General features: G+C 45.2%; 1 protein-coding gene across 2 annotated transcripts in view; it reads right to left on the reverse strand.

The window, feature by feature from the left end:
* PCMT1 (protein-L-isoaspartate (D-aspartate) O-methyltransferase) overlaps nucleotides 1-20,674 on the reverse strand; it is a gene marked incomplete at its 3' end in the record, with an annotated part of 730,767 nt that overhangs the window by 178,772 nt on the left and 531,321 nt on the right. For both annotated transcript variants that reach the window (XM_044069289.1, XM_044069297.1), the window contains 1 exon segment: nucleotides 3,852-3,972. In XM_044069289.1, coding sequence (XP_043925224.1) covers nucleotides 3,852-3,972 — 121 coding nt within the window.

Consider the following 20,674-nt stretch of genomic DNA (forward strand, 5'->3'; position numbering starts at 1 on the left):
GAATGCCATCTGGGTTGTAGTGCGTAAAAGAGCACCCAGGAAAGTTATCTGCTGAGTGGGTGCCAAATTTGACTTTTACGTTCACAGTGAATCCCAGGCACTTGAGTAGATTCTGAACAAATTCCAGGTGCTGGAGTAAGATGTCCTTGCTGTCTGCTTGAATAAGGCAGTCGTCCAGATAAGGGTAAATTTGAATTCCCTTGAGTCTGCAGTAAGCTACTACTGGTGCCAGGCACTTGGTAAAGACCCTGGGCGCAGTAGACAAGCCAAAGGGCAGCGCAGAGAATTGGTAATGTTTCGAGCCTGCTCTGAACCTGAGGTATCTTCTGCACTCCTGTCTGATAGGAATGTGTAGGTAAGCCTCCTTTAAGTCCAATGTCACCATCCATGCATTTTTGCTCAACATTGTCAGGAGCTGCTGCAGAGTAAGCATCTTGAACTTTGGTATCTTCAGGAAAGTATTTAAGACTGACAGATCCAGGATGGGTCTCCCAAGTATTTTGCTTTCTGGGAACTAGAAAGGGTCTTGAATAAAAGCCTTGCCTCTGAATTTGGAACCAGTTCTATGGCCCTCATAGCCATGAGGGACCTCACCTGCTTTAATGCCTCCACCCATTGAGTTTTTGGTAGGTCTGGCCATCCATTTGGTTTTGGTAGGGTGTGAAAGTTTAATTTGTAACCTCTTAAAACTACATCCAGAACCCACTTGTCTTGGGTTATGCAAGTCCAATTTCAGTGAAAGAGACAAAGTTTTCCTCCCAGAGGAGCTTCCAGGAGAGAGGTTCCTGAAGCCATGCAGGGGGAGTCATTTGAGACAGTTTCCTATAAGGTTGAGACCTAACTTCTCCACCCCTGGGGGTGGAAGCACTCCACTGTCTAGGTCTATACGAGGTCTGTGCTTGGGCCTGCCCTCTGGGGCGCCTATATCTACCCCTCTGAGGCCTGTCCGAGTTGGGAAAGGACCAATTCTTAGCTAGCCAATTTCTGCTAAATCTAGGAAGCTAAACTTGTAAGAAATCCTTAACCACTTGCATGGATTTTGCCTTATCCTCCATTTTATTTATAACCTCTTCAACCTTAAACCCAAACAAAACATTATGTTGAACAGGAGCATCCAGTAATTTTGCTTTTATTTGATCAGGCAAATTTTGTTCCTTTAACCAAGCATGCCTTCTAATGACCGTGCCAGTGGCTGCCGCCTTGCAAGAGGCCTCCAAAGCATCAAAACCACAGTGTAAGGTACGTTTCCCCACCTGCTCAGTAGCATGCATCAAATCTTGTAATTCCTTATTGTCTGCACATGCAGAAATGGTACACATTTTTTGTTTCATAACAGACAAAAGGTATTGCTGATATTTCAACATATGAAATTGACAATTCAAAGCCCTAATAAAGTAACAGAAGTGTACACTTTTTTGCCCCATCTCTCCAAAGCTCTAGAATCCTTATCTGACGGAATAGGGCTCTTAGCAGTGGCGGCCTTAACACCCTTAGGACCTTGAGAAATGGTTTCTGGATCAGCAGTAGGATTTTTAAATAGAAACTGGTGAGAGTCAGGGACTCTAATATCTATCAGGCTTAGCAGGGGAGGAGTCAGAGGTTAAATTAGACTCAGTAAAGACATCATCCACAGTATCCAAAATAGGAGGAAGCGCCAGGGGTCTGTGTTGGGGAAGAAGGAAATCCCTAAGCCTTCTCTTAGATTCAGAGTACTCCTGTCCTTCCCAGTGAAAATGTTACCTCATGTCATGTAAAGTTTCCCCAAAAGAGTAGTCTTCAGGAGGAGAAGCTGAAGGAATGGATTCCTCAGCATCAAAATCCTCTTAAGGAGGGAAAGTATAATCCTGTTCAGAGGAAGACACTGAAGAGATAAATACCCGATCAGAGGATTCATAATCCAATTCTTGTCTTGGCATTTTGTCTGGAGGGGGATCGGAACCCCTAATCATAGTTAGCAAGTCCTCTGCCATTTTAAGCATTTGTTTTTGAGATTTAGGTCCCGGAACAGAGGAGGCCTGGGCTTGAGTCGGTTTTAGGAGGAGTCTTTGTCTTTACCTGAAGCTGCGTAGGCCTGAAAACCCCCTCGGAAGCCGGTACCTGCAAAGCAGCTCCGGACCCATCCGAGGGAGCATTATCCGAAGGCCCTGCACCTGGAATATCCAAAGGCCTAGTTGGCTCATCGTGGGAGTCCATATCGGCAAGCGGTTCTGTAATGGCAGACGACAGGCTGCAAAATCGCCTCAGTGACGACGGCCGAACCGGCAGCTGGCTCTAATTGTAAACTGTCGTCTGATTTGGACCTCGGAGGCCTATCTTTATCCTTGCGCCTTTTATGAACTCTGGTAGTCGGAAGCGTGTCCGACGACATGTTATAATTAAATCGCCTCCCAAAGTAATGAAAGGCAAAATCGTATCTCCGTTTAATAGTACGTTTAATAGTACGTTGATTAAATCTAGCACAAAACTGACAACTAGCTACGTCGTGGTCAGGGCCTAGGCAAGAAATACAGTAAGAATGAAAATCCTTATGAGGTATTTGCTTCCCACATGAAATACAATTATTAACTTTTTCTGATATCGGACTGGAGCAAGAAAAAAGTTTCCCCAACGGGGTACTTAGCTTTGAAAAGAAGAATGTCTTCGGTATGAAGCACCAAAAATAGCAGGAGTCAGCCGAACGGCACTTGCAAACTGCTTCCACCATGCAAGAAAGACTGGAGAACATGGCGTCGGCTGGGAGCTTTGTACCCCTAGCGCACTGACGTCAGGGAGGAGGAGTACACAACTGACTCCGGTCCCAGACTTTGGGATTCTGGCCGACCGAGGGCTGCCTGCCGGCAAGAAGAACCCTGCAGTGATGACTGCAACTGTGAAACACGAACATCTAGTAGAGAAAGGAGAAGATGTATATACACATTCATTTACACTTTTTTTTTTTTTTTTTTTTTTAAGAGCGAATAGGAGTGAAAGGTCATCAGCGATTATAGTTGGAGAAGTACACAAGTCTATACGGGAAAGCGGTAAAAACTACGAGAGAGAGGGGAGGGGAACTATCACCGATGACAGTGGGAAATGCACAAAAATATAAGGGAGAAAACATATCAATGATGATACTTAAATTTTATTCCTTGCACTTCGTGTAATCTTTAAACAGGACAGAAGAAACTAAGAAAAAGGACAAAGAATTTACCTAAACCCACTAAAGCTCTAGAGCAGTAGCTAAACGAGACTATTTCGGAAAGCGGTAAACAATATCTGAGGTAATTGAGAGAGAGAGGGATTGTGGGCAGAGGTGAAGCTCAAAACCTTCTGCCTGGCACAAGCTGTAGCAACTCAGAGTTGCTTCCAATACTGGGACCGAACCCATCTGTCAAGGATAAAATTAAGATTGACATCAGATCGAGGAGAATAAACCCAACCAGAGATAATTAAAACAAATTCATGAAGTTCTGGTACCTACACTATTAAGTCATATAGCAAGTTTCCCTGAAGGTGGTGTTTATGAAATGTCATGCGGTGGTGGTGCGGTAGCACTGTCGCCTCACAGTTAGACGTTGTCCATTCGATTCTCAGAGCGTCTTCTGTGTAGCGACATGCGTGAATGGGCGTTCCTTCGTTGAAGGTTGTGCGGTTAGGCCTAGCAAGCCAGTACGTAAAAATCTACTATCATTAGTAGACCGGAGTTCCACCGTGGCGACCCCTAACCAGGAAAAGCCGAAAGACACAAACAATGCTATTCTAATATAAAAAAAAAAAAGACACAAGGCAAAATGCACGTATCAGTCAAATAAAAACATTAACATTGTAAATTATATGCACAACCAAACACTGAAATGAGAAATAACACTTACCAATTAGCTTTACTCTCCCTGAAGACAATAATGTAGGGTCATCTTTTTTAACATTATTGATGGAATCATCTACCAGCTCTTTTATGTGGTCAATTCCTACAACTCTTCCTCTGGGCCCAACCTGCAAAAAAAAAAAAAAAAAAAAATACATATGCTGTTATAGGTGAATTAACATTCAAATAAGGATGGCTCTTCACGCAAATTGCCATATGCATGTATGGAACTAGGAAGAATCAGTCACTATTTTATTGTTCAAGTAATTTACATATACGAGACTGGACTGTGACTAAACTGAAATTTGATACTGGGTGTTAACAGAAGTGGTAAATTATCAAGACTGTAAATTAATGAAACTTTCAGCTATGCCAATAATAGTTTTAAAAAAAAGTAAAACCAGTAACATTAATACTAACTGCTAGGACCAACAAAGTCTGAAGAGAAGGTGATTAAGTAATGTCCTTCTCTCCTGGGACAGCTGACACAGATGAACACATCTCAACATAAAGATCCATGGACAGAGAATATAGCACACACCACTTACAATGCAAAATACTCATATGGCTACCACTGTGCTATAGAGGGCAGAAATAAAACAATAAGTCACTGGGGAGCCTGCTGATGATTCTGTGTATATTAAACAGGAAAGTAAAAGCTTTTCTTGATTAATGTTAAGCTATGTTTGGGATGCTTTTTCATTAATATCACTTGTGCTGCAGCTAATGAAGTGCTAATTGCCATAAAGCTGGCAGCTCAATAAGATAAACTGAACTCAAAAGATGTCTACTTGGGAAATAAGTTAAAAATCACTTAAATGAAAAACACCACCCTTAAACTGAAAAAGATATACATTTTAATATACTACGAATGGGTACAGATAATGGTAGGTTTTATCTATGGGTAGTGCAATATGCTCATGATGGTGAGACCTGAGTGATCAAACAAAGCCAGCCATGGTTAACTGCTATTAGACAATGGTACTATTTTAACATGAAATGGGTTACATTTTCAAAATAATGCCAGCCTACGCTGGTACTTTTCCTTTATAGCCCCATTCACTGCAGCATGTCTACTGACAACTTAGTTAAGCTCACTGTACATATACCACTGTGAAGGAGGAGATGAGAGTAAATAAACATTGCACATACTTGTTCTGAATTTTACTTACTAAAAAGTGGAGTGGCTGCCATGGTCACTTGGACATTCTACCCTGTGAAATTACATGACAGATGTATTGTACCCTTTTTTTCTCATGCTCTTTGCCCCTACTGTCTGTTAACCATTAGCCCTCTCTTTAGTCAATTAAACTATTTGTTTCCTCAACACTAGGGCAAGGGTCAAGGAGAAGGGGTTATCATTTAAACAGTCAGGGGAGTGGTTCTAGATTTTTATACTTAGTATCGCTAGCCTTAACTGCCCCCACCCAGCAAGAAAATGGAGAATGACATGCAATGGACTGTCCATTCACTTCTGCAAGGTGTGTTCCCACTAAACAGCAATACCCATTCCCATGTAGGTTAGAGAGAATTATGTACTTACCATAACTTAGCATCTGATATCCTATGTCACTATTCATCACTTCAGGGTTGTATGATGCAACATCGTATCCAAGTTGGCAACTTTTCAGATCTCAGGCTTAAGCTCCTCCCACTCCCACAATCCCTTGCTGCTCTCTAACACCTCAAATTGAGTTTGCCCCAGAGCTAGAAGACAGCCAGAGTATACCTGAACCACCACACAGGACACATCCACCTCGTCTAGATCCAACAGGATGGGGGAAGGAGGGAGGGATAGTTATGAATAACGACATAGGATAACACAGATGCCAAGTTATGGTAAATACAAAATTCTTTGATGTTATCCATGTCACTATTCCTCATTTCAGGGTGAGAGTCCCCAGCAACCATACAATTTTGGGTGGCCTCATGGAAAGACATGCTGAAGAACTGTGGAGCCAAAGGAAGCCCTGTTCCCGGACTCTAGGTCGAGCCTGAAATGAGTAATGAAGGTGTGAGTAGACCAGGTGGCTGCAGCACAAATCTCATCTAAAGAATGTCGTGCTAAATAGGCAGCTGAAGTAGCCACAGATCTAGCGGAATGAGCTGCGACAGGTCCAGGTAAAGTCAATCCCTTAGCGGTATAAACTGCAGCAATACACTGAGAAATCCAATGAGAAACTGTAATTTTGGACACTGCCCGACCCAGTCGGTTAACTGAGAAGGCCACAAACAGTTGGTCAGATCTGCAAAACCTCTGTTCTGTCTAAACAGAATCATAATTGTCTATGCACATCAAGCGTGTGCAGCATATCCTCGCCTTTATTGGAATAGTTAGGAAAGAAAACTCGCAAGTGAATGGTTTGATTCAAATTTGTTTCAGTGGCTACCTTATGCATGAAGGCGGGATTAGTCCTGACAGCCACACTTTCTTTGTGAAAAATCATGTATGGAGGCTTGACGGAGAGAGCCAGCTATTCAAACTAGTCTTGCTGATGTGATGGCCACTAAGAAGGCAGTCTCCAAGACAAAAACTTAATGTTGCAAGTTGCAGCAGGTTCGAAAAGACTCTGCAAGAAATTGCAGCACAAATGAGAGGTCCCAAGGAGGACAGGGATCTTTCACAGGGAGGAAAAAGCAGGAAGACACCTTTCAGAAAGATCTTGCAAAAGTGAGAAGAAAAAGTAGGTTTACCACTAACATGAAAATTAGAGATGGCCGCCAGCTGCAGCTTAATGGTGGAAAAACTGGCTCCATCCTGAAAGACAGAAGATAATAAGATTTCTGGAATAGGAGCCAAAAAAGGATCCAGATTCCACTGCTTGGCCCAAATAGAAAATCTTTTCTATTTACTTCCACAGACCTTTCTGGTGGAAGCCTTTTGACAGGCCAGAATGAGGTTTCTAATGGAAGAGGCAAGCCTGGGCTGGTTTAGAATTACAGGAAATGGACAAACCACACAGTCAGATGAAGATTTGGGATCAGAAGAGGAGAGGGGTGAGATATCAGGATCTGGAAGGGGATCCAGTACCCAAAGGGGGGTAACTTCAGATGAGACCTGAGGAGGGGGAACCACACTTTCAGAGGCCAGAAGGGGGCAATGAGGATCAAGGAAGCCCTGAGGCATCAAGCTTTCTGAAGTACTCTGGGAATGTGAGGTATAGGAGGATAAGCATAAAGGAGACCCAGAGGCCAACTGTGAAAAAGAGCATCCCTGGGGAAATCCCCGACTGGGGGGATCAGGGTGAAGTACTTGCTGCATTCATGACTAACAGATGAGGCAAAAAGATGACAGATTGGGTGACCCCAGCACAGGAGGATCTCTCTCTCTCGCCACTAAGGGATTCAGGGACCACTCATGAGGACTAAAAACAGCTCTGCTGAGCTTGACTTCTAGAAAGTTGGTCTCCCCAAGAATATGCATTGGAAAGAGAAACTGCCCCAAGAACATTGCCCATACCCATATTCTCATGGGACCGCAACAAAGTAGTTAATGTGTGCCCCCTTGTTTGTTGATAGAACACACAACTGCCATGTTGTCTGTGTGCTGCACTGCAATGGTACCAAGAGGAAGGCAGTCCTGGAAGGCTTGCAATGACAGAAGAACTGCGCATCTCCAGTACATTTATGTGCAGCTTGGTCTCTGCAGGGGACAGAGTACCTTTGACCGTCTTTCCCTGGCAATGTCCCCCAATCCCAGCAGGGAAGCATCAGTGGTCACTGTAGCACTGGGGGAAGGAAGAGAAAAGGGTCGGCTCACGAGGAGAATAGGACACAATCCACCAAAGTTGACACCTGCACACCAGCGTGAAGTGGATTGAGGCTGTCACTGGATGAGACAATGAAGACCACTGGACAGCTAGAGTCCACTGTAGAACTCTCATGTAGAACCTGCCTAACAGCACCAGATAGATTGCTGCTGCCATGAACCATAAAGCCCTGAGAATGAAGCAGATCCCGAGGACGAAACCGATTTAGAAGGTACTAAACTTGAGATCTGATTAGATGTACACACCTGGAGATCTGATTAGATGTACACACCTGGAGATCTGATTAGATGTACACACCTGGAGATCTGATTAGATGTACACACCTGGAGATCTGATTAGATGTACACACCTGGAGATCTGATTAGATGTACACACCTGGAGATCTGATTAGATGTACACACCTGGAGATCTGATTAGATGTACACACCTGGAGATCTGATTAGATGTACACACCTGGAGATCTGATTAGATGTACACACCTGGAGATCTGATTAGATGTACACACCTGGAGATCTGATTAGATGTACACACCTGGAGATCTGATTAGATGTACACACCTGGAGATCTGATTAGATGTACACACCTGAGAGGTAACGCTGCGATCTGTCAGAGAGTGTTTAGCTGGATGCAAATGAATTCAAGTTTTGGGTCAGAATCAGATTCAACTTGGGTAGATCCATGGTAATTCCTAGCTGGTCGAACAGGCGAAGAAGGTACTGAGTGGCTGAGATCAGTTGAAGCTTCATGGGAGCTGCAAGGAGACAATCATTGAGGTAAGGAAACATCTGGAATCCCTACAGTCTCAGGTGAGCTGCCACCACTGCCATGCACTTCGTGAACATCCAGGGGGGGCTGCGGTGAGACCAAAGGGCAGGGTGCTGAATTGGTAATGATTGGCCCCTACGCGAAAGCTGAGATGTCTCCCGGAGTACCGGTCTATTTTTAGGACTGTACGAATCCTGGAGATCCAAAGAGCACATCCACTCATCCTTCTGCAAAAGGGGCATGATGGACTGGACAGTGATCATCTGGAACATGGACGTTTTGATGGAGAGGTTTAACTTGCTTAAGAGTCCAGGATTGGACATAGGTCTCTCGTTTTCATCACCAAAAAGAAGCAAGAGTAAGTTCCAGATCCTCTGTCCTGGGGAAACCTCTTGGATGGCTCTCTTCTGAAGAAGCTTAAGAACTTCTTGTTGAGCTAACTCCCTCTGGCAGGGTGGCGCATCGGGGAGAAGCTTCCTGACTGGTGAGGGAGGTTGGAAAGAGAATAAAACAGACCCTGGAAATAATGCTTAGCACCCACAGATTTCTTGTGAGGTTTGCTCAGGTCAAAGGGTGCCAAGACAAATGACCCCCGACTGCCTCCAGGGAAGGACAGTCGGGCAATGCATCAGGAGCGCTGGAAGAGCTTATCAGAGAAAGGTTCCCTGAAGTCCTAATTTTGCGGACTCCCTCTGCCTCTAGGGCGGTATCTGTCAAATGAACCCTTTTCCCCATCCTCTACAAGAGAGTTCATCCTGAGCTTTCTGAAAAGAAGATTGTGACTTTCGGAACCATAACTTTAGTCCCTCGTTGTATCCTAGAAAAGGACCACTGAGGGGTAGAAAACAATTCCCACAGCCAACAAGGTCTTCCCTTCTTGCTCAGAGGGCAAGTGCATCTATGACCGATGGACCAAAGAGAGTTAGTCCATCAAAGGAGGCACTGGAGAACGACACTTTAAAGGACTCCACAAACCCACACAGGCTCAGCCAGCCAAAACACCAAACACTGATGCCTGTGCCAGCCACTCAAGAGGTGCCTTCCGCAGCACTGAAAGTCAGCTTCCTCGAGGAAATAGCTAGGGACATGAGTAGATAGCTTGGGAGACACTTTGTTGAAGTCTTTGGCGGGCATAAACTCAGAAAGGGAAGTGGTAAGTTCCTTAACCAAATCCCTTTGGAGGCAGGTGAAATGTGCCAAGTAATTAAGTGCCTGCAGACCGAAAGCAGCTGAGACGAAAACTCACTTTCCATGTCTCTCAATCACCCAGGATTCATGACGAAGGATGGACAGACACCCTATTTTGTCAATTCCTTTTTAGTGGCAGCAGCTAGCAGAAGAGCATCGACTGGGATCTCTTTGGACCAAAACTATCTGTCTGAGGGAGGACTTAATCTGTTCACTTGTTTGGGCACTGGCTCCATCAGGTTCCTTCCATGCCCTGCTGGTGAAAAGATCCATCAATTCATTGGGGGGTGGGGCAAGTTTCAGATGGTCCCGTCCCACAGCCCTTCAAGAACACTGACTCCTCGCAGGATGGGGGTTGGGAAGAATCAGCTTTTCGATTTGAGAATCTCTAGTAAGTCTCCCTAAGGAGACATCTTCAGGTGGAGATCTGGGGGACCTGTCCCCTTCATAGAGGCCCGTATCCTCAAAGAGAGACTCCATCAGGGAGCCTAGATGCCTCCTTTTGCATGTCCACTTCCAGAGCACCTCCTCTGAGGGGGGCAGAGGGGAGGATTAGGAAGAATGGAGAACTCCAAGTAGGGCAACACCACCCTGAAGGCTGGGTCCAGAGGGCTGACCAGCAGCAGGATGAGAAGGCTCAGCTCTCAGAGACTAGAGGGGCTGGGAAGGGCCCTGGGGAGCAGGGAAAGAAGCTCCAGCAGTGGAGAAGGTCCTCTCTGCTACCTGGAAAAGTGAAGGGTGGACAATACCCCCTCCCCATTCCCGGCAAACAAGGTCAACTCAGAAAAGGAGCAGACCAAGTCACCACCTCAAGACTTGCAGATACCAGCCCCGAGCTATCGAGAGTCAATGTGCTGAGGGGCAGAAACCAGCCCAAAAAACTGGACCAGACCCCACCCAAGGACTTCAGAGCAGCCGCTCGGGTCAGGGAGCCAGTCTGCTCCAAAGTAGGAGGGGCAGAGCAGGTACCGGGTAGAGAGAAAGTGGGGTCTAGGAGTCCCCTTCACCTCCTCAATGCACCCCAGTCCCTATGGGCAGGGGAAGGACCCCTGGCCAGATGGGCAGGGGATGAAAGAAGCCCCAACTCTATTTCAGCCTTGAAGGACCTCATCATCCTGTCCATGTTGGAATGGAGCAAGTTCCTGGAGGACCTAGATGAGGCAGAAGATCTAGCTGGGGATGTGTGGCTGGACCCAGAGGACCTCCTAAACCTGTCAGATGTACAGCTTCTATGCCCAGGAGCAGGGAAATGCTGTTCGAATCCAAAAGCTGAAGGAGACACCACAATCAAGATGCTGGGATCTGACAAGGGTCCCGGAACTGTCCGCTTCAGATCAGAGGAAGTCTAAGGATCATAGCACGCAGCGCACTAATGTCTACAAGGAGCATGGACCCATGACAGTTTTGGCTGGATCTGAAGGCCTTGGATCTGCAAGTTGGTTCTTGTCAAGAGTTAAGGCAAGACTTGCTGCGGCTATGTTGATTGCTGCATCCAAATAGCATTTATACTTAATATAAATTACATATAAATGTACAAATATGTCTTGATTCATGGATTAATAAAGGGATCAGATTAACTCTTTTTCTTACTCTCATTTTTTTTTTACACAACAAAATGTTTGCCAGGGGAAAGTACAGTTGTGTACACTTAACATAAATGTAGATGTTAGAGTGTATTCACTGTTGTAGTCATCACATTTGGGTTATCTACTTGCAGTAGCCCTCAGTCGCCTGATTAACGAAGTCTTGGGTCCTGCATCGGTTGCTGTCCCTTCTGTGACGTCAGGGGTATAAAACATGCAGCTGACACCATTACATCAGTTTTCTTGCCCCAGATGTCAGGTGCCCCCCTAATGGGAAGCAATTAAATCTGTAAATATACAAGGTTATACCTCCAACAAAAATGCAAATACACCAAAAAGCTTTTGAGCATAGTAAAGGAGAGCAGAGGTACAGCCAAAAGTAGTAAGGGGGCTGGAGGGAGGGTAACCAGGACTGCAACAGTGAATACACTCTAACATCTACATTTATAGTAAGTGTACACAACTGTACTATGTTCTTAGTGTTTCACTGTTGCAGTCATCAAATCTGGGTAGATTCCCAAAGCCAAGGATGGGAGGAGGAATTTAGATAGCATTAGGACCAGTTATAAGTCCCTGCAAGACTGCAGTGGCAAAGCCAGCTATGGACTTAAGGAAAATTGGCAGATGGTAATGCTTGGTGAAAATATGTACAGAAACTCCAGGTAGCAGCTTCTAGGATGTCCCTGGTAGGGACGCCTCTGAGAAAAGCTGCAGAGGTAGATGCAGCCCTGGTTGAGTGGGGTCTGATTCCTGTGGGATAGGTTTTCCATGGTGCTTGTAGCAGAAATGAATGCAATGGCCTAGCCATTTGGAGATGGTTTGCTTTGAAATAGCCTTCCCCTCTGCCCTTGCAACAAATGCCACCAGCAGTTGTTCAGATGTCCTTTGAGGCTTAGTCTTGTCGAAGTAGATTCTAAGTTGTCTGTCCACATCTAAGGAGTGCAGTATCCATTCCTCTTTGTTCTGTGGATTAGGAAAGAAGGTTGGCAAGCGAATGGATTGATTAAGGGCCACACTGGATACCACCTTGGGCATGGAGGGATTGGTCCTGAGGGACACCCTGTCCGCATGAAAGATGATGAAAGGCTCCACTGCCATAAGGGCCTGTAATTCATATACCCTTCTTCCTAAAGTGATTGCTAAAAGGAAAGCTGTTTTCCAAGAAAGGAATTTTAAGTCTGCAGTAGCAGCTGGCTCGAAAGGAAGGAGAGTGAGTTTTTCCAATACAAAGTTAAGGTCCCAGGCTGGGATTGGAGCTCTCCTGGGTGGTCGTAAATTTTTGGCCCCTCTGAGGAAAGTACAGTTGTGTACACTTACCATAAATGTAGATGTTAGAGTGTCTTCACTGTTGCAGTCATGACTGTAGGGTTCTCCCCTGCCGGCAGGCAGTCCTCGGTCGGCCAGAATCCCAAAGTCTGGGTCCGGCGTCGGCTGTTCAGCTATGCTCCCTGACGTCAGAGCGCCAGGAGTACAAAGCTGACAGCCGACGCCATGTTCTCCAGTTTTTCTTGCCCCAGATGTCAGGAGGTCCAAAATGAGTAAGGTCCCATACCCTTTGCAAATACACCTCAGAAGAAGGGTGAAAAAGGGAACCAAACAAGAAAAAAATAAGAGGGGACAGGAGGGAGGGAAATCCAGACTGCAACAGTGAAGACACTCGAACATCTACATTTATGGAAAGTGTACACAACTGTACTATGTTCATCGTGTTTCACTGTTGCAGTCATGACTGCAGGGTAGAATCCCAAAGCAGAATGAAAGGGAGGTGGTCAAAGTAGAGGGGGCAGCTATAAGGCCCTGCAAGACTGCAGAAGCAAAGCCTGTCCTAGACTTAGAGTAGAGAGGTAGATTGTAGTGCTTGGAAAAAGTATGCAGTGAACTCCAAGTTGCAGCTTCCAAAATGTCTTTGGTAGGAACTCCCCTGAGGAAGGCAGCTGAAGTGGCAGCAGCTCTGGTAGAGTGAGCCCTTATACTCCCTGGGATTTGCTTTCCATGGTGTGAATAGCAAAATCTGATTCCATGAGCAATCCATTTAGAAATGGTCTGTTTTGAAATGGCTTTACCTTGGGAACTTGAAGCATAAGAAACAAACAATTGCTCTGATTTCCTGATGTCCTTGGTTCTGTCCAGGTAAAAACATAGTTGTCTGTGTACGTCCAAGGAATGTAAGATCCTTTCCCCTTTATTTTGAGGAGTGGGGAAAAAAGTTGGCAAGTGGATAGTTTGATTTAAAGCCACTTTGGAAACCACCTTAGGCATGAAAGTAGGATTAGTCCTTAAATACACCCTGTGTCTTGATGAAAAATAATATAAGGTTCTACAGCCATAAGAGCTTGCAACTCTGAAACTCTCCTGGCAGAGGTCAGAGCTAACAGGATGGCCTTCTTCCAAGATAAAAATTTGATGTCAGGTGTGGCAGCAGGCTCAAAAGGAGGTAAGGTGAGCTTTTCCAAAACATAGTTGAGATGCCAAGCAGGAATGGGAGGAGATCTAGGGGGCCTTAAGTTCTTAGCTCCTCTGAGAAACTGTCTCATGAGCTGGTGGGAAAAGATTGGAGGGTCTGTATTATAATTAGCAGAAATAGCAGAGGCATGAATCTTTATGGAAGAGAGAGAGAGACCCTTATGTAAGAGGTCTGTCAGGTAAAGTAAAATCTGTGGAATGTCAGGAATAAGAGGATCAGAATCCTGAGCCTGCATCCAGGAACAAAATCTTTTCCATTTTCCTGCATAAGATTTTCTAGTGCAAGGACATCTGGCTTCTAAAATGACATCCATAACCTGCTTGGGTAGGAGAGAATAATTCAAAGACCCTGGATTAACCGGGCCGCCAGGCTGAGAGTTTTGACATGGGAGTGTAGAACCTGACCCTGGTGTTGGGACAGAAGGTTCAGAGTCTGTGGTAAAACCCAAGGGGGCTCCAGACAAAGGTTTTTCAGTGTTGGGTACCAAAACTGTCGAGGCCAATTTGGGGCCAGCAAGATTATCATCTTGGGCTTGTCCTGTTTGATCTTTAATAATACTCGTGGAAGAAGAGGAAGAGGTGAAAAGGCATATCCCGAGAGGATTCTCCAACTGAATGATAGTGCATCCACTTTCCAAGCTTGTTTGTGGAAAGTCCTGGTGCAAAAAATCTGTAGTTGATTGAGGTGGGATGCAAAGAGGTCTATGTGAGGACATCCCCAGACTGCAGTAATCATCTTGAATATTTCGGTGTCCAGCATCCATTCGTGAGGGTCCGAAAGGTTTCTGCTCAGACTGTCTGCCAGGAAGTTTTGCTTCCCTAGTAGAAACTGTGCTTGAAGGTCCAGATTGCAAGCTAGAGCTGTGTTCCAAAGATCCATGGCTAGTCTGCAAAGGGGATAGGAATGAGATCCCCCTTGCTTGTTTATGTACCACATAACTGTGGTGTTGTCTGTCCGTATCAGTTGTCCTGGTTGTAGAAAATTCCTGAAGGCCAACAGAGCTTTCTGAACGGCTAACATTTCCTTTAAATTGATATGCAGGTGCTTCTGATCCTTTGTCCAAAGGCCCTGCAGACAGTTGCCCTGAAAATGGGCTCCCCATGCATAATCTGAGGCGTCCGTGGTCAGTATCTGAGTGGCAGGAGGCAGACAGAAGGGTTTTCCTTTGTTTAGAGTACATGCCTTGGACCACCAAAGGAATTCCTTTTGAAGACAAGGCAGGATGGAGATCAGTATGTCTAAACTGTGGCAATGCTGAGACCATACACTTTTTAGGTACCACTGTATTTTCATCATATGTAGTCTTGCACATGGTACGAGAAGGATGCAGGAGGCCATGTAACCCAAAGCCTGCAGGAATCTCCTTGCAGATAGCCAAGTTAAAGTTGCCAAGGTTTTGAAAGTTGAGGCCAGCTGTAATTGTTTTTCGTAAGTCAGAAATGCCATCTGGGTCGTTGTGTTTAGAGAAGCGCCCAGAAAAATTATCTGTTGTGAGGGTGTCAAATTTGACTGTTTACAGTGAATCCCAGGAACTTGAGAAGATTCTGAACAAACTCTAGATGCTGGAGTAAGACATCCTTGCTGTCTGCCTGAATAAGACAGTCGTCCAGATAAGGGTAAATTTGAATTCTCTTGAGTCTGCAATAAGCTACTACTGGAGCCAGGCATTTGGTGAAGACCCTGGGCGCAGTAGACAATCCAAAGGGCAGCACAGAGAATTGATAGTGCCTCGATCCGGCCTTGAACCTGAGGTATTTTCTGCATTCCTGCCCAATGGGAATGTGTAAATATGCCTCCTTTAAATCCAAAGTCACCATCCATGCATTTTTGGTCAGCCTTGGAAGTAGCTGCTGTAGAGTAAGCATCTTGAATTTTGGTATCTCTAGAAAGGTGTTCAAGACTGACAGATCCAGAATGGGTCTCCATGAATTTTGCTTCCTGGGGACTAGAAAGAGTCTTTAGTAAAAACCTTGTCACATTTCTGAAAGTGGAACTAGTTCTATGGCTTTCATAGCCAAGAGAGCTTCCACCTGGTTTAAGGCCTCTGACCATTGATGTTTTGGAAGATCTGGCCATCCCGCTTGGCCTTGGTAGGGTATGAAAATGGAATTTGTAACCTCTTGAAACTACATCCAGAACCCACTTGTCTTGGGTTATACGAGTCCAATTTAGGTGAAAAAGAGAAAGTTTTCCTCCGAGAGGGGCTTCCAGGCAAGAATTTCCTGCAGCCCAACAGAGAAGTCATTGAGTCTGTTTACTATGAGTTTGCGACCTGTCCTCTCCTCCCCTAGGGGTGGAAGCAGTCCATTGTCTTGGTCAATAAGAGGCTTGCGTTTGAGGCCTTCCTCGGGAGCATCTGTATCTACCCCTCTGAGGTCTGTCTGAATTGGGAAAGGACCAATTTCTTGTAGGCCAATTCCTACTAAATCTGGGTGGCTGTACTTGTAAGAAATCTTTAACTGTTTGCATGGATTTTGCCTTGTCCTCCATCTTTTTAATCACCTCTTCAGCTTTAGATCCAAACAAAACATTATGCTGAACAGGAGCATCCAATAATTTAGCTTTTACTTGATCTGGCAAATATTGATCCTTTAACCATGCATGCCTTCTAATTACTGTGCCAGAGGCAGCAGCCCTACAAGAAGCCTCCAAGGCATCAAATCCACAGTGTAAACCATGCTTCCCAACTTGTTCAGTGGCATGCAGTAAGTCATGTAATTCCTTATCTGCACAGGTGGAAATGGAAGTTAGCTTCTGTTTTAGAACACAGGAGAAATTGCTGGTATTTCAGCATATGAAACTGACAGTTTAAAGCCCTAATAGATAAAGTAGCAGAAGTGTACACTTTTTTGCCCCATCTTTCTAAAGATCTGGAATCCTTCTCAGTGGGAATGGGGTTTTTAGCAGAAGCGGCCTTTACGCCCTTAGGACCCTGAGAAATGGTTTCAGGATCAGCAGTAGAGTTCTTGTATAAAAACTGGTGGGAATCAGGAACCCTATAGTATCTGTCTGGCTTAACAGGAGCTGGAGGAAAAGAATCAGGAGTTAAGTTAGCCTCCAAAAAAGCATCATCCACAATATCCAAAATAGGAGGAATAGCCAGGGGTCTATGTTGGGGAAGAAGAAAATCCCTTAGTCTTTTCTTAGATTCTGAATACTCCTGTCCTTCCCAGTGGAAATGTTCCCTCATTTCATGCAAAGTTTCCCCAAAAGAGAAATCCTCAGGGGGAGAAGCTGAAAGAATGGATTCCTCAGCATCAGAATCCTCATAAGGAGGGAAAGAATATTCCTGGTCAGAAGAAGAAACTGAAGAAACAGAAGCCTGATCAGAGGAGTCATAATAAACTTCCTGCCTTGGCCTTTTATCTGGAGGGGGATGTGAACCCCTAATCATAGTAAGTCCTCCGCCATCTTAAGTAACTGTTTCTGAGACTTGGGAGCTGGATCAGAAGTGGCCTGGGCTGCAGTCTTTGATTTGGAAGGAGTCTTTGCCTTTGTCTTTGCCTTTATTAGAAGCTGAGTAGGCCTGAAAACCCCTTCGAAAGCCGGTACCTGCACAGCGGCTCTGGACCCATCCGAAGGAGCATTTTCCGAAGGTCCTGCAACAGAAATATTCAAAGGCCTAGTTGGCTCATCGTGGGAGTCCGTTTCGGCTATCGGTTCCGAAATGGCAGATGACAGGGGCTGCACAAGCGCCTCACTGACTGCCGAACCTGAAGCTGGCTCTGCTTGTGCGATATCGTCTGATTTGGACCTCGGAGGCCTGACTTTGTCCCTGCGTCGTTTGTGAACTCCGGGTAGCCCGAACCATATCAGACGACATTTTGTAACTAAAACGCCTACCGAAGTAATGAAATGCAAAATTGTACCTTCGTTTAATAGTACGTTGATTGAATCTAGCACAAAACCGACAACTAGCTATGTCGTGGTCAGGGCCTAAGCAAGGAATACAGTAAGAATGAAAATCCTTATGAGGTATTTGCTTCCCACATGAAATACAATTAACTTTTTCTGACATCGGACTGGAGCAAGAAAAAAGTTTCCTCAACGGGGTACTTAGCTTTGAGTAGGATAAGAAAGTCTTCAGACTGAAGTTTGTTTAGAAAAAAGTGTCAGGAGTCAGCCGACCGGCACTTGCGAACTGCTATCACCGCATGACAAAAAAGACTGGAGAACATGGCGTCGGCTGTCAGCTTTGTACTCCTGGCGCTCTGACGTCAGGGAGCATAGCTAAACAGCCGACGCCGGACCCAGACTTTGGGATTCTGGCCGACCGAGTACTGCCTGCCGGCAGGGGAGAACCCTACAGTCATGACTGCAACAGTAAAACACGATGAACATCTACTTGAGCAGTGGATGACAGAAGAGGGGAGGTTCTGGTGTTATAATGAGCTGAAATGGCTGAGGCATGAATTTTGATGGAGGAGAAAGACAGGCCCTTGTAAAGCATCTCAGTTAAGTATTGTAAAATCTGAGGTAAATTGGGCACTACTGTGCTCATCCCTTGATATTGGTTCCAGGCACAGAATCTTTTCCATTTTCAGCATAAGATTTCCTAGTACTGGGCCTCCTTGCCTCTAAAATGATATCCATCACTGGTTTACTGAGGGATGATAAAGGAGAGATTAGGTAATTAGCCAGGCTGCTAGGTTCAGTGTTTGAAACGGAGGGTGAAGAATCTGGTTCTCCTGCAGAGACAATAGTGTGGGAGTCTGAGGCATGTGCCATGTGGCCAGAGACACACTGCACAAAAGCGGGTACCAGTGTTGGCGTAGCCAGTCTGGTGCAATCACAATCGTCCTTGGTTTGTCTTGTTTGATCTTTAGTACTACTTTGGAGAGCAGAGGCAGAGGAGGGAAGGCATAAACAAGATAGGTCTTTCCAGCTGAAGGACACAGCATCCACTTTCCAAGCTTGTTTGTGGGGAGTCCTTGTGCAAAATTTGCCCAATTGATAATTCTGGGGGGAGGCAAACGGGTCTATATCTGGGCTCCCCCATTTGCTTGGCAACAATTTGAAAATACTTTGCTCCAGTTTCCTCTTGTGTGGGTCCATAAGGTTTCGGCTTAGTTCGTCTGCCAGTGTATTTAGTTTTCCTGGCAGGAATTGAGCTTGCAGAAGCACTTGGTAGCTCAGGGCTGTGTTCCACAATGCCATGTCTAGTCTGCAGAGGGGGTAAGAATGTGTTCCCCCCTGCTTATGTACCACAACAGTGGTGTTGTCCATCTTTACCATTAACTGTCCTGGAAGAATGTGGTCCTTGAAGGCTGTCAGAACATCCTGTACAGCTAACATTTCTTTTTGTTTGTTATGCAGGTACATTTGACTTGGGTTCCATTTGCCCTGAATGCACTTCCCTGCCAGGTGAGCCCCCCATGCATAGTTTGATGCATCTGTTAGGGTTTGGGCGGCAGGGGGTAGTTTGAATGGTAGTCCCTTGTTTTGGTGGCAGGCCTCTGCCCACCAAAGGAACTCCAGGCGTAGGCAAAGTATGATAGGAATCATTGCTTCTAAATCCAGAGAATGTTGACACCATAGGCTTTTTAGATACCATTGTAGTTTCCTCATATGCAGTCTTGCATATGGAATTAGAAGAATGCAGGAGGCCATGAACCCAAGGCTTGAAGTATTTGCCTTGCAGATAGCAGGGTTTTGGTGGCCACTTGTTTGAAGTAGGTTGTCAAATTAATTTGTTTCTCTGGCGTAAGGACAGCCATCTGGGAATTTGTATTCAAGCTTGCTCCCAGGAATATAATTTGTTGACAGGGTACCAGTTGTGATTTCTTTTTGTTTACAGTGTACCCTACACAAGTTAGCACCCTTTGTACAAAGGCCAGATTCAAAAGTATGTCCTGGCTTTCTGCCTGAATTAGACAATCATCCAGGTATGGGTATATCTGAATATTTGTCTGCAAAATGCAATGACTGGGGCTAGGCACTTTGTGAATACCCTGGACACAGTAGATAAGCCAAAGGGCAGTGCAAAGAACTGATAGCGCATGTAGCCTGCTTTGAAGCGTAGGTATCTTCTGTAAGATTCATTGATTGGGATGTGCAGGTATGCTTCCTTTAAATCTAGTGTTGCCAACCAGGAGTCTTTGCCTAGCATAGGGAGCAACTGGTGAAGAGTCAGCATCTTGAATTTTGGAATCACCAAAAAGGTGTTTAGAGTAGACTGGTCCAGGATAGGACGCCACGAATTGTCTTTTCTGGGTACCAGGAAAAGTCTAGAGTAAAAACCTTGTCCCTTTTCCACTTCTGGTACCAAGAATAGCCCCCATGCTTAAGAGAGAGTACTTGCTTTTGGGCCTCTGCCCACTGATTTGGGGGGAGATCTGGTCACCCGCTTGGTGTTGGTAATGTGTGGAAGTGAAATCTGTATCCCTGGGACACTATTTAAAACCCATTTGTCCTGGGTAATGAGTTCCCAGTTCTTTGCATGAAGAGCAATTTTTCCCCCCCAATGGGGCAGTCATTTGAGAATTGCTTGGAAGTTTTAAAAATAAGTCACTGAGGAAGTTTACCATAGGGGGAAGTTTTATTACTCCCAGATTTGGAAGTGGAGACCCCCCACTGCTTAAGTCCTGTGTGTACCCTGGGATTGAAGCATGGGAGCTCTGCTGGATCTGGGTTTTGTCTGAGAAGGTCTGGAAGTGGCAGGAAAGGACCAATTTTTTGTAAGGCCAATGCCTACTGAACCTTGGAGGTTGTACTTGTAAAATACCTAACAGTATGCATAGATTTAGCTTTCTCCTCCATTTTTTCAAGAACTTCTGCCTTGTTGCCAAACAGGCAGTCCTGGTTTAAGGGAGCATCCAGTAATTTCGCTTTAACATGATCTGGCAAGGATTGCTCCTTAATCTAAGCATGTCTTCTAAGCTAAGCATGCCTTCTAAGTACAGACCCAGTTACAGCAGCCCTGCAAGATGCCTCTAGTGAATCAAAACCACATTGCAAAGTATGTTTTCCAACTTTTTCAGTTGAATGCAGTAAATCCTGTAAATCCTTATTTTCAGCACAATCAGGAATCAACATCATTTTCTGTTTAAGCAATCCAATA

The sequence above is a fragment of the Protopterus annectens genome, chromosome 1.part0 (genome assembly GCF_019279795.1).
Source record: "Protopterus annectens isolate FY-2018-M chromosome 1.part0, PAN1.0, whole genome shotgun sequence".
NCBI classification, from domain to species: Eukaryota; Metazoa; Chordata; order Ceratodontiformes; family Protopteridae; genus Protopterus; species Protopterus annectens.